This window comes from Astatotilapia calliptera, chromosome 3, assembly GCF_964374335.1.
Source record: "Astatotilapia calliptera chromosome 3, fAstCal68.1, whole genome shotgun sequence".
Classification (NCBI taxonomy): domain Eukaryota; kingdom Metazoa; phylum Chordata; class Actinopteri; order Cichliformes; family Cichlidae; genus Astatotilapia; species Astatotilapia calliptera.
Window position 1 is genome coordinate 54,959,056 of NC_137424.1, and position 13,778 is coordinate 54,972,833.

Below are 13,778 nucleotides of genomic sequence, written 5' to 3' on the forward strand. Positions count from 1 at the left end.
GAGGAGAGTCAGAGAGAGAGGCTGTATTTGACGTACAAGTGTCTTTGTGAAGACAGACTAACAGATTGACCATGTCGCTCTCCGCAGTGCTGCTGCTGCTGCTGCATCTGACGGTCTGCAACTCGCAGAATATTGATTTCTTCATTAGCAATTTAAATGGCTTTGTTGGTGCAATCAACTTCTATACAAATGAGAAGTTTGTAGTAAATAATTCTTCTTCGGTATGTACAGGTTTTTTTCTAAAATGTGTTTATATTTTGAAATGTAGGTTTTCTTTACTAAATTCCTATTCACTGTGACTCCACAGCTGACCATTCGCCTAATGGGGAACAATCTCAACTGCACTCCCGAGTTCTCATTTGATTGCCAAAATAGCAACTGTGGGTATGTGAGCACTTTGGTACGGACGGTCGACCAAGAAGGCAGCGGAGAGTGGTGTCAGACTGAACTTAGGTCTGTTCAGCCATCTCCCATTAATGTGGTTGGTTCATTTGGGTGAGTGTACCTCGAAAATATATAAAACGAACTTATTATTCATATTGTTATCATTCTTACACACACACACACACACACACACACACACACACACATATATTAGTCCATGTAGTGTTTTGCTATATACAGTGTAACACGCTGAAAACTGACTCTCACACTATTTTCTATTGAAGGGTCCCTGGTGTTAATTGGGTGAGTGGCATCAAAAATACCATTGGATCATGGACAACTGCAGTAACATACGACCTGAGGAACCGCTCTGACATCAACAAAGAAAACTCCTCACCCCAGTCTACCATGATCCCATTTGTGAGGTGAGCCAACTCACTGTTTGTGTCTCTGCTAAAAAAGCAACAGCAGTAGCAGGACAAGAGTGACTGTGGCATTACTGCAAACTTCAAATCTGATATTGTTTCCACGTAGAAGACAAAACTGCTCACAGTATAAGGGCAAAGTCAAAAAATATAGACAAAAATATAGACTATAACTTGCTGCATGGTCAACTTTAACCGCTATTGCAACCACTGCCTCCATAATAAAGTGGCAATAAACTAATTAAATGAACAAAAATAATTTACCAAAAATAGTTTCCACACTAAAACGTTTGCATTTAAAGGTTTTAATTGTAATCCTATAACTCTTTCCTTAAAGAGCTTCTCTTACAGTACCCCCAGGCTCCAAATGAGAGAAAAACAGAAAATGAGGATGAGTATGAAGATGAGTTAACTTCTTTGTCACCAAATGAGAAAAATCTCTTTTAAGTTTAATTTAACAAACAGACTTCCTGTCAGAAACCTCCTAAAATGAGAAGTGCAGTTAAAATGGAAACATCCCCTGAGAAACTTCAAAGAGAAAATATGCAGTTATTTTATACCTGTGGCAAGTTTAAATTTAAAAAGATATTTTATTTGTCTGTTGTTGTTCCTTATGGCAGCAAATTATAGAGTAATTTTAATGTTCCTCCATGTTTGCTGTAATATTTAAGTAGTTTAGTGATGCTTTAAATTAAATCTCACTTAATATATAAACTATACAATTTAAAGTTTTATTTTGAGACAGTGAACTGAATATTGCTATGTTTAAAATTACCAGTGATCAGGCTGTGGCTGTATTTTGCAGATTTTAAGAGTGAATGCATGGAGCTGCACATTAACTTCACACTAAAGTGAATCCTGGAAAATGAAGATTGTATTTGTAATTCTTTCTCAGAGTTCCTTCAAACTGTCGGAGAGATTTCAGCCTGTTGATGTTTGACCCTGATGGGGATCAGGTTAAATGCAGATATGGAAACTCCTCACTCTTGGAGTGTGACGGCTGTGAGCCACCATCTGTCCTCAGCCTCTCATCAGTGAGCATGACTGTTAATCTAATGTTTAATGAGACAGAAGGATAGTTGTAATAATAAACATTTGCTCATTTGATCTCTTTTCCTTTTTTATTCCTCATGCAGTCCACTTGTACTCTGTCGTTCGGCCCCACTGCCGACAGTAATGTGGGCAACTATGGAGTACAGCTGCTGATGGAGGACTTTCCCAGGAAGAACATCACCATGACTGGAGTCAATGGCACAAAAACAACACAAACACCTAACGATGCTCTCAGCAAAATACCGATCCAGTTTGTTCTGATAGGTACAAGTCCATATTTTAATAGATGGAGTTGAACCTGTAAAGATCTGATCTAAACTTAGAAATACTGTTCTAACTTCGAACTATGAATTCCACCCCGAAAGAAACTCGTTGGTTTTCTGTCATCTTTCAGTGGATCCCCAGGTCTCATCCTGCACAGAGGGAGACTTTTTGCCCAAATTCTTGCCTCCAACCCCAAACAACAGAGCTCGGCTCTACACGCCTGTTGATAAGACTCTGGAAATCAGCATCAGTGCAGAGGCACAAAACTCCACGTAAGTCAAAGAAAAACACATTTGACATTCTTGACATTGTAAAGTAAGGTTAACTATGTCCCACAGAACTGTTTTCAGGTTAGACAAGAAATACATTCACACATCAGTCGATTCCTGTCATGTTTCTGTTCATTGATCAAATCAAGATTTTATCCGTTGCGTTCTGTTTAATCTGTGCATCAGTCCTGCACTGGCACACAAAACAGGTTTAACAAGACACGTAAGAGCGTAACACAGTCAGATGTATACAAGGCTGTATGAGATATAAAGAGTACGTTCAACACATATTTAACCCAAAGAGAAGTCAAATCTGTTTTAAGGCTATTTTGCTTTGATGCAACATGAGTAAATAAAAACTCGTGAAATTATGTTTAAGTAAAATTTGGCTTATTAACTCAAACCCTTAAAACCAAACAGAAGTGAGTCAGGTGAAGTCTCCATTCAAAGTGATGCTCATTCACAGACAAACACTTTGCTTTGTATGTCGTTGAAGAAGCTATGAGAATTAAGTTGATTCATTTTTTGTTTCTCTCTTCGATGAAGGATCTCTGAGCTGCTGTTCAGCGGACCATATGATGCAATTCAGAATAAAATTGGACCAGGAAAGTTCACCCTGAGATGGACGCCATCTAAATCACAAGACAATGACACCCTCCCCTTCTGCTTTGTTGTCCAGGCACTTTCCAAGTCAGTACCTTTTTACAAATTCATCCCTTAGAGCATGAGTGTTTGGCAGAAAGCACTTAAGCATAGACAAAAGAGCTTGTTTGAATGGGTGAATGAGGCGTGCTGCATAAAGCAGAAAAGCACTAAAGAAGAATCAGTCCATTTGCAATTTTGCAGCCATAAACTATATTGGTGAATGTTTAAATCTGACTTTATTAGAAAATTATTTAGACCCCAGGCCCAGAAGGAGTCATGGCAAGAAAATTAAATCCCCCCAAAAAGCCAAAACCCCTTCCTCTGCTTCCAATGACCAACCAAAAAGTTATTGGTTTGTCATAAACAAATTTTGTTTATGTTAGACTACATCCTAGATAATAAATTGGAGTTTTGCTGTTGAAGCTATGATGTGATGCTTCTATGCTTTATTCATATATGGTTACATTTTAAAATCGTGACATTTGGAGCGGGTGTGAAATTACAGATGAGCCCAAACATGTTTTTCCGCCCTGAAAATTTCATGTGAACATCTTCTGTACTTACCAAGATATACAGGCTGTAAAATACAACAGAAATTCAAAAATAATAAATATCAGCCAACAAAAACAGATAACTCTGTGGGGGTTCACAAACAGATTTTTCATTGAATCCGTCTACACTACTTGCATTTGAAATTATAATTACTAAAATGAAAAAGGTGAACTCAAGGACAAATTTGAAGTCACCTATAGGCTTTATTTTGCAGATTTTACACAAAGACCCACTTTAATGTTGACTCGAAACAATAACTTATTACGCTTTACTCATTCCTTTTGTTAAAAGACATAATGTTCCTTAATTGCCTACTTATTTAGAACAGTAACATATATAATGCTATTAGTTAAAAATATAATCAGATTACAATAATACATTAGTTTGAAATGTGTTGCGCCCAAAACTGGTGATTGACAGGTTTAGCTGTCCTAGAAATTTTTTTATTGTTTTGTTTTGTTTTATCTGAAGAGATTATGAAGATTATGTGAAAAACAATAAACTATCTAAAACAGGAAAAATAGCGTATCTGTTAGAAGGGGAAGTTGCTTTAATGAGGCAGATCAGTAATGAGTCTACTTACTGCCAACAAACCAAGGCTACGTCCACAACTACATGGGTATTTTTCAGTTTTTTTCCAAAAATCCCGTGCACATGTACAGGTTTGAAAAAATACTTCTGTCCACAATAAAACACCAAAAACGCATTCAAACTCTGTCAAGAACAGAATCATGTAGAAATGTTGGCCAATCAACATTTGGCCAAGTGTAGAAGCCTGGGAGGGAAAGAGATTTGGAAAGGCAGCTAATTATGTGCCACTGTTCAAGTGGCTTTATAATTTTGAATGTTAATAACCAAAGACAGTATTTTGGCTGGTGTAGAGTAGCAACCTAGGAAAGAAAAATGCATAAATTTATTCAAAACCATGGTAACGGATTTGGGTTGTGAGAGCGTCTATGTTGAATGGAGAAGTTCACTCTGACTCCTCCGTCCTTTTAAAATGGAGGGACAGTAACTGTGTGTGTATATGTAAGTGCGTTAAAAACTGCACATAGATTAACAGCAACAGTATTTTGTCTATATCCACCATTGCAAAAATTCATCTCATGTAAATAATAACGTGGCACAGAGCGTGATGCCAAAAACGTTGTGAGTAAATCCCAGTTTTCCTCATCCACAGCTAAAAGCAAAATGCAGTTTACATGTGAACGAAAGGCCCACATCCATAGAAAAATCTGCGTTTTCAAAAATACCTGTGTACGTGTGGACATAGGCTAAGGGTCATCTAGAACTGTTAATCAAACACACCCATATTACTTGTACATATACTTTGTGTCATTAACAGAAAAGACGATCTTAAAATATAATATAATCTCATGGAATTAATGGAATCACTGTTCTGATTTATTTCCGTAGGGAAACCAAGTATCACTCAGACCTTCGATGTGTCAGCGTGACTGTTGGAAAGAGTCCTGTTAGTAGTGCCCCAGCCAGTGCTTCAGCTTGTAAGTATCAATGCCAGGAAGTAACTGTTAACAAATATATAAAGTTGTGTTACGTCCCTCTGCAGCTTCTAATCGTCTCAGTGTTTTCAGCTGGTGCTAATTGGCCACACCTAGTCAGGTGTGGATAAAAGCATACCTGAGGCAAGCTTCCCAGCAGTGCACTAGTCTTTGCCTTGGTGGCACCAGCCATTTTAGCCAACCTGGTTTTCCATTTTAGGATAAAACCTCTTCTCACCCACACTCTGTTATTCATCTCTGTTTTTATGTTGCGGCTTTTGAGCCGGGTCGTAACATAAGTGGGGGCTCGTCCGGGATCTTTGGACATTTTAGTGGAGACTGAATGTCAGTTTGTTTTGCTTTTAAGTGGGTGAGTGATGGTGTTAACTGTAATTGAGCAAACTCCCTTTAGTAAGTGTGTTTCAGCTGGGTGGCTGTGCTGCCCTTCCATCGAAGCACTTGTTTGTTGTTTTGCTTTATTATTTTAGTTTATTGTGTTTGGTGGCTATCCTGGGTGGGGGTACGCTTCAGAGTTTGGTAGGAGACTATATCTCTGGTCTGCTGCCTGCTCTCGAGTTCGCGTTTAAAGTTGCCTCGAGCCTGGTACACCACTGAAGACTAGGGTAGGAAAAGTAAGGGTTTTGTTGTTTTTAGTGTTTTAGGCTGGGAGTTGCACATAGTAAATCAGTGGCACCAAACCTGGTAGGAGGTTTGAGACCATTCATGATTATGGTCTGTAGCTGAGGCAGGTAGGCTGTTTTTAAGTTGGCATTGTGTGTACACCATGTGTGTGCATATGCCAGTGTTGATGGATGCTAATGAGATCCTTGTGAGGTGAGTGTTTTGTGATGTGACCTTTAGTGTTGTGGGGAATATGGCTATTTTGTTGGATCACTTGTGAGTATTGTTGGCCAGGTGATGGCAATAACACTGTGGGGTGCTGAGCCACCCTTGATGTGATCATTGTGTGGCCATAGCTCTCCATTTTGTGGTTGGTCACTAGTATGCTTGATTTACTGAACTTTTTGGATTAAAGTAACTTGTGGTATAGGGCCACTTGTATGTGACTGTTTGTGTGGTGGAGACAACAGATCACTTAGTTGTGATTATTTGTTGCTCCTTTTGGTTTTGTGTTGTAGCAGGTCAGGTAATCATTTTGGGTTTGACTGTTGTGCTCCTTTGTGTTGGTCACATGTTACTTTTTGTGTGTTCAGTGTCGCAACTTCAGATCCTCATGTAGGGGCATCCATGCTTAAAGATGCCAACTTACTTTTGAGGGATCAAGGCTTCAGAGGGACTTTTAATTTGTTTAGGGGTCCTAGAGGAACCCTTTTAAGGGAGGTGTTACGTCCCTCTGCAGCTTCTAATTGTCTCAGTGTTTTCAGCTGGTGCTAATTGGCCACACCTAGTCAGGTGTGGATAAAAGCATACCTGAGGCTAGTGATGGGCAGATGAAGCCCCATGAAGCACTGAAGCTTTTCATCCAATTGGTTCACCCCAACGCGAAGCTTCATGAAGCTTCATTTGCTCTAGCAGGACACCTACTGGACGTAAAAATAATAGCTGGCATGAATTTGAAGAGTGTGGCATTTTGCACACAGCCTGTAAATGTCAACAACAAAAGGAGTGTGTAAAACATGTATATTGTAGTGATGGCAGTACACTGTGTATATTTATAGTGGCAGTATGGGAAATAATTATTTGGAAATGCTTGAAATGGAAATGATCCTTTACTGTGAGGTGAGGTGTGGTTGGGGTGTGGACAGTAGTTGTGCTTTTGTAACGTTGAGGTATGGACAGCTACACACTGAGGCTTTGAGCCTCAGTCCTGCCTGTTCACATTTTATTCTGTAAAAACTAAATTTTCACTGCTTTTATAACCTTTAGTGGGGAGAACATAGCTAGGATTTAATGATTTCACAAATCTTTTGAATCCTTTGTCCTCCACAATGCTAAATGGCTGGGAGTCCTCAATCACCATGCTGACCAGGTCTTCATCTATTTGAGATTGTTCTCCTGAGGAAAGACAATAAAACAAAGCACAAATATAAATATCACACACGTAACTTATAACAGTTGTATAATATTGTTATATCATTTAGTAACATTACTGCATGCTATATTATCATTGCATTTGATGGCTCACCTGGTCTTGCTCCACAATCGGTGTTCCCCTTATTCTCATGCAAAGCTCTGCAGTGCCTAAGCATGGATGAGGTGTTGTTATATCCCAGCTCCCTGGCACATAGCAAACACTTCACCTTGTACAAAAGTACAGACAGCTTAACATAGGTTTTATTGCACCATCAGTATCATGACAATACATCTTCTTTAGAAATTTACATACCTTGTTGGGAGGAATAAAATCAAAATGTTGCCATAAAGGGGAGGACATCCTCCTCTTCTTAGCCGGCTCCATTCTCTCCTGACTTTCTCTCCTCACTCTCATAAACCTCCAAACTCTCTCCAACTCTCACTAACCGCAACTCTCCATCAAACACCTACATTTTGATTGAAGTCTGAGGGGTTTATATCGCTGTCATATCTCACGGCAAAGTTCGAACCACTTCATGAACCAGTCACGTGGTACAGCCGGGCAGCGAGGCTTCGGACGTCATCATTTTCAGCTCCTCCCATAAATGAAGCAAGCCTCGATACGCGCTTCGCGGAAACGCCCCCTCCAGTACTCGACACACGCTCCGAAGCCTCGATACAGAACGTCACATCACTACCTGAGGCAAGCTTCCTGGCAGTGCACTAGTCTTTGCCTTGGTAGCACCAGCCATTTTAGCCAACCTGGTTTTCCATTTTAGGATGAAACCTCTTCTCACCCACACTCTGTTATTCATCTCTGTTTTTATGTTGCGGCTTTTGAGCCGGGTCGTAACAGTTGCTAAATGTTTCTAAATCTGCGTATTTGTAAATAATTTTTGACATTGTTGCAAAACTCATTCATGAAAAGCTAAAACGGGATAAATCCCTGTAGATTATTACATTTACATTTATTTTAAGTCAGCTTTATAGCCGTTTACCTGCTCATGAAACGATTTGTATTGCCGGGGCAGTGTTCCGAGGTTTTTTGTTTGTTTTTTTTAATCTTTAAAAGTCATATATAGATACAGTTTTTAAACTTTGTGACACCATTTGTCAGCCAATCAGGTCGACTAAATCTTTGTGTTTCTAAATGAAAAGTCTATTTGGTTGGTCAGAAGTTCTTTAATCATTTTCTACTTGTTTTAGTTGTCCTGGTCATGGGATCTTTCCTTTCAACTCTTATTCTTGCCTTCCCTTCCATGTAAGTATGTGTCTGCATATTTAGATCTTTTTTTGCCGAAATGTGACATTTTGTGTATTTTTTAAACGTAAAATTATCATTACTATTGTTAACTTTTAAAATGAAACAAAATCAACCCCATTGATCATCATTCTGATGTTGAGTTTTTGTCTCTTGTCTCAGATGAATATGGATAAAATCAGAGGTAAGTCTCTTCTATAATCAGATTTTCTACCATAGCATCAGTACTAATAGTACCACTGGTATTGCTAAAAGTAGTAGTGTTGATGTCCAGTGATTGAACTACAGAAAACTATGAACACACACAATGGCTATGGCAACCTCTGTAGGAGCATACAAATATTTCGCAAAATATGCTAACACCACACAAAGCACAACTTATTCTATGACATATTCCAGAAATGAATCACATCATCAATCACTAAATAACATATCAATCTGAGGATTATCTCAAATGTAAAGAAAAAAAAATTCTATGAATTCACTGTTTCTAATTTCCTTCTAGATTGAAGATTGACACTGGATTGATGCAACAGTATTGCCCTCTACTGTTACAACATGAATGTCATCTGACTCGGCACAAATAACTTTTTTCAAGTTTCTTTAAGTTTTATTCCAACCAATGTAATCCAAGCACTAATTGGAGTTTTTACTCACTTGTCCTCACTTGTTCCAGGTGATTTATTGAATTGATGTAAATTTCATTTCTGATAGTTTACCTGGATTTATTTTATCAAATTATTAATCACATCATCTGTAACAACACCTCCTATTAGTCTAAACTACTGCACTTTAACCAACACTTTCTAGTCAACTAAACACTACTTTTATAAACCTTTCAAAAACAACATTCCCAGGCAATACTCCTGTTTATGAGTATGAATTACAGATAGTAACTGTTACCAAACACTAAAGCTTCATAGACATCAAGAGCAAAAACTAAACTTGCATGCTTTAATGACCATTAAAATCTAAACAGCAAATTTTTGTATCAGTTTTACTTAATAGAAATCCTCATCATTCTCTGATGGCAGTGCTGATCTTTGAGAGGAAAAACAGAGAGACACTGACTTGGATTGGATGTGTGTGATGATGTTGTTATTGTCATGTTAGCATTGAATTGTAGGCGTCGCAGGGAAGATTGAATTGAATGAATGGATGTAACATCATTTTAGTCTGATCATGTGATCAGTTCCATGGATGCCAACTTCCACCCCGACCTTGTATAAATGATTTGTTAAAAGGCAAATAAACAACGATTCCTATGATGGCTTTCTTTTTAACTGAGTAAGTCTGACTGAAGCAAGTGCTTTGTTGCACTGATGAACACCAAGAAGATTTTTAAAAGTTGGTAAAATACAGATTTTGTGTTGCAACTTACCCATTTGGGTACTGGGATGTAACAGTGAATTAATCATGCGAAATATTTGTAGTTGTAGGTAGGTGATAACATAAAGTGTAATAATCATCTAAATTTGACAAACTATTATATAGGAGTGACAAAACTATAGAGGCTCTGGTGCCTTGCTAGCAGGTTATATCAGGGCGACTCTCCAAAACATTCAGAGATTCATTATGCAACAGGAATATGCATGGCAAAAGCGAGGGAGTTAGACCTAGTGTTATGGCCCGTCTAGGCGTGGCCCGACCATAACATAAGGGTGATCCATCCCTGTCCAACCCCAAGCAGCACATCACGCAAATAATACTTTTTGGCAGTGATTTATTTACAATGAGTGAATTTAGAAACAAAGAAAGGGAGCGAGTTATAACTTGGGGGTGAGCCCAAGGCCAAAAAAACAAAAGGGATCTCCGGGGTAAATCAAACTTACCTATTCAAAAGAATTAAACCAAACGACAATGACTTACCTCCCTACCTAACAAAAACAGGAGAAAACTGTATTCAAACAAAAAGGCGGTCCACCCTTACATGCTCCTACATTAAACAAATATTGCTAAACAGTGAACACAGTCTGCCGGTTGGGTTGGGCTGAGGATGAATCCCCTGACAGTCCATGGCGGTCTCTTCTTATGTGCTGCCTCCCGGTCATTAGCCAACCGGTATGATCCGTTCACTCTGGATGCACCAATCATGGAGAAGCACCTGCACACTCAGATTTACATATTAAAATTACAACAACAGTCGTAACACCTAGATTCACATTTTTGTAACAAGACAGTGTTAAGGTTCAAAATTATTGGGGATGGAGACAAGAGAAAAAGCCACAATAACAACACTGGTCCGGTCGGGTTGAGTCAAACGATGATTTTAATGATCACACACATGGGAGATGGACACTGTATGCAGACAGCATCAGATCTCAAAATGGTGGAGCATTGCTCAAACTTTTATAGCCTCTGGTGCCTCCACCTTATCATAAAAAGCCTAAACGTTCACATGCTTTCTCTCACACAGCGCCTAAGCTACGACGTTGGCTCCCTGTTTATCTGCTCCTGCTGAGATGGGGCAGAAAACTCCAGCACACTCTGTTCTCTTCTAATCAGACAAATAAGGCAATGACTTTTCTGCAAACAGTATTTCTTATAACTCAGCAATATAATGCATCATAAAACAATATCATTCATTCACAATAAATCAACAGTCTACTTTAATGCAAATTAGTTTAACTAATGCAATAGTTGTCAGCTTCTTCTAATTCAGGAGAATAATGCAAACTAAAACTACATAATAATTCACAATCTTTAATTAGGGGTCTAACATGGCATAAAATAATATTATAATCTAACAACAGTATCTATAGAAACAAGAGCTGAAATTTTCAGTAGACCCACCAATCGTGTGGGAGCCCAGATATTCTCCCAATATGTATGCATCATTAACAGTATAAGAGATGCCCTTTACTTGCCACTCACATAAGCCTGACACAAGCTTACTGAAAACTTTATCCACAACAGAGCCATGCCAACTGTATTTGGTCAACAGCTGATTGGTGGTGTGGACAAACTATGGCTTGAAGTCTGAAATGATCTGACCAAACTCAAACTTCATACGGGATAATATGGGATTAATGCCAAACAGATCAAGCTTAATTTAAGATAAAATATCATGGACTTGACATCAGATTTAAAAAAAATAATTGCAGTTCGCGGCTGTAAAGTTAGTTCAAGTTTGAATCACAGAACTGTCTGCCAGAAGAATGCTGTCTTGGTTTTGTTTTTCATTCCTGGTTGGATTATGTTTGCTAAACACTGGTCGTTAAAAAGTAATGCACATGTGCCTGCATGCTGATATTAAGAGTACCTAATGAGCTGAACATTCTCAATATGAAACCCAGTGAAACCCTATCGTTACACAAAAAATCCCAGAGCGCAAAGATATCTTTACCAACATCTGTCTGTGATGCCACAACTTTTGCAAAACACCAGCGCTTGACTGGTTGGGAACTAACAATAAAATCATGTCTTTATTGTGTTTGGTTTATGAAAAAGCTCAATTTCTAATTAATTTTAAACATGCTCTTGGGCACACAAAGTCTTGATAACTGGAATGTAAAGAATTACACATTACAGGTCCATCTACACATACAAATGCATTGCTTTTCAGTGATTATTTCAATCTTGGCAATGGGACTGGAATGACATTTACACTCAGGGGTCATGAAATTAGCTTGGCATCAAGTAACACTGTGAGGAATCTTGGAGTCATTGTTGACCAGGATATGTCCTTCAGTGTGTACATTATACAAAAGTTGTTTAACTGCTTTCTTGCTTTTGACATGTCCTAAAATCGTCCTGAAAAGTACTTGATCCAGAAAGAGAGAGCAGATTTCTTCCACACTGGCTGTTCTTCATTGGCTCCCTGTTAAATGAAGAATTTAACATTTAAAAAATTTTAAATTTAAAATCCTTCTCCTCAAATACAAGGTATTGAATAATCAGGTGCCGTCTTATCTTAATAACCTTATAGCAGATCATTACATGAAGGAACCTTTTAAATACAAGCGCGCTCATGTTCACAGGTGTACACACGGGTGCTCACACACAGAAACTACACCCTTTTTGGCTCCTACCTCAAAGCACACTGTGCGCTGTCGATCTTACGTGCTGCACAATAATGTTTAATATTTAGTATTTACTGTTACATTCCCATAGATGATCGTAATGTTGTTTATTATGTTGCTCTTTTTTTTCTTCTGCTTGTTTTCTCTTTTTTTCTTGCTCAACAGGTGATCCAGGTGATTGATATATGTACTTTTTGTCTGCTTATTGTCACGATCTGAGGAGGCAGACCGTGCGGTGGTGTGTGTGGTGGACCCAGGTGCGAACACACGAGAGTAGACTGGAGTAAACTTAACTGAAAGCGAGCCTTCATTGTGGCTGGTGACAAGGAGTGCAGACAAAGCAGAAATGCAGTGACAAACTAAACTATGACTAAACTGGGAAAGTAAAACTAGGAAAAACTATGAAGACTCAGGAAACCATAACTATGAATACTAAGACTGGCTGTGACAACATGGAGGGTGGGAACACAGACGACGCGACACAGACTGCATGAAACACAGAGACTAAATACACATGAGGGATGATCAGGGGAAGTGGCCACACATGGGAGCACAGCTGACACACATGAACCTAACGACAGGACAGGAGAGGTGAAACTAAATACACTGACATTGAATACAGACTTACAAAGTAAAACAGGAAACATGGAGATTAGACATGACATGAACTAAACATAACTCATGACAGGTAGACGCACGAACCAGGGAGACGGAGTACAGGGGAAGATGACAGAAGCGACAGCATGAACTTGACAACACAAGACACACAGATATAAACACATGAAGGGCAAGGGAGGCTAAACACAAGGGTAATATAATTACAAATGAGCTGGAATAATTTAATGAACCTAAACAAACAATAAACATCAAAATAGACTAAACACAAAACACTGGGTCACACGACCCAGGACCATGAAACTTATTTTGTTGGTTTTTGTTTTTTGCCCCATCCCTCTTCCCTGCTGTTTTTCTTTCCCTCTTTCTTTCTCCCCTTTCTTTTCCCCAGTCAGGTCTGTCCCGCATTCAGCAAGTGAAAATAAAATAAAATAAACAATAAAAGGTGAATCAAATAGACCATTACGGCAAGGCTGGGATGGTCCATTTGGTAAAGTAAATCCGTTGGGCATCTTCCCTTGACTTCCTCCTCCTCACCTTCAACCAGTGACAGCCGGTAGCTGCCGCTCCCTGAGAGTGACTTCTGTTTTTCTTTCTTTTTAAAGCCCAAAGACCTAAAGGTTGAGGAGCTCATTTACCTTCAAATTACTTATAAATTCGAATTCAGCCACTGACAAAACCACAAGCAGAACAAAATGATGAAAAACTTGGGGGGCAGATGTGCGCTCAAGTCAGTTTACCTTTGGAAACGT

General features: G+C 38.8%; 1 protein-coding gene across 1 annotated transcript; it reads left to right on the forward strand.

Annotated features, from left to right (window-relative positions):
- On the forward strand, window positions 1-9,657 carry LOC113013124 (uncharacterized). The gene is made up of 11 exons (XM_026153771.2): window positions 1-221; window positions 308-495; window positions 669-809; window positions 1,705-1,843; window positions 1,946-2,126; window positions 2,257-2,398; window positions 2,942-3,085; window positions 5,009-5,097; window positions 8,335-8,389; window positions 8,552-8,573; window positions 8,895-9,657. The coding sequence occupies exons 1-10, from the start codon at window positions 72-74 to the stop codon at window positions 8,553-8,555; spliced, it is 1,233 nt and encodes a 410-aa protein (XP_026009556.1). The 5' UTR covers window positions 1-71; the 3' UTR covers window positions 8,556-8,573; window positions 8,895-9,657.
- The last annotated feature ends 4,121 nt before the right edge of the window (window positions 9,658-13,778 follow it).

Coding starts and splice junctions, on each gene's coding strand:
- LOC113013124 (XM_026153771.2), top strand. CDS start 72: ATGTCGCTCTCCGCAGTGCTGCTGCTGCTGCTGCATCTGACGGTCTGC. Junction 1,844..1,945: donor CTGTCCTCAGCCTCTCATCA/GTGAGCATGACT, acceptor TTCCTCATGCAG/TCCACTTGTACTCTGTCGTT. Junction 3,086..5,008: donor GTTGTCCAGGCACTTTCCAA/GTCAGTACCTTT, acceptor TTATTTCCGTAG/GGAAACCAAGTATCACTCAG.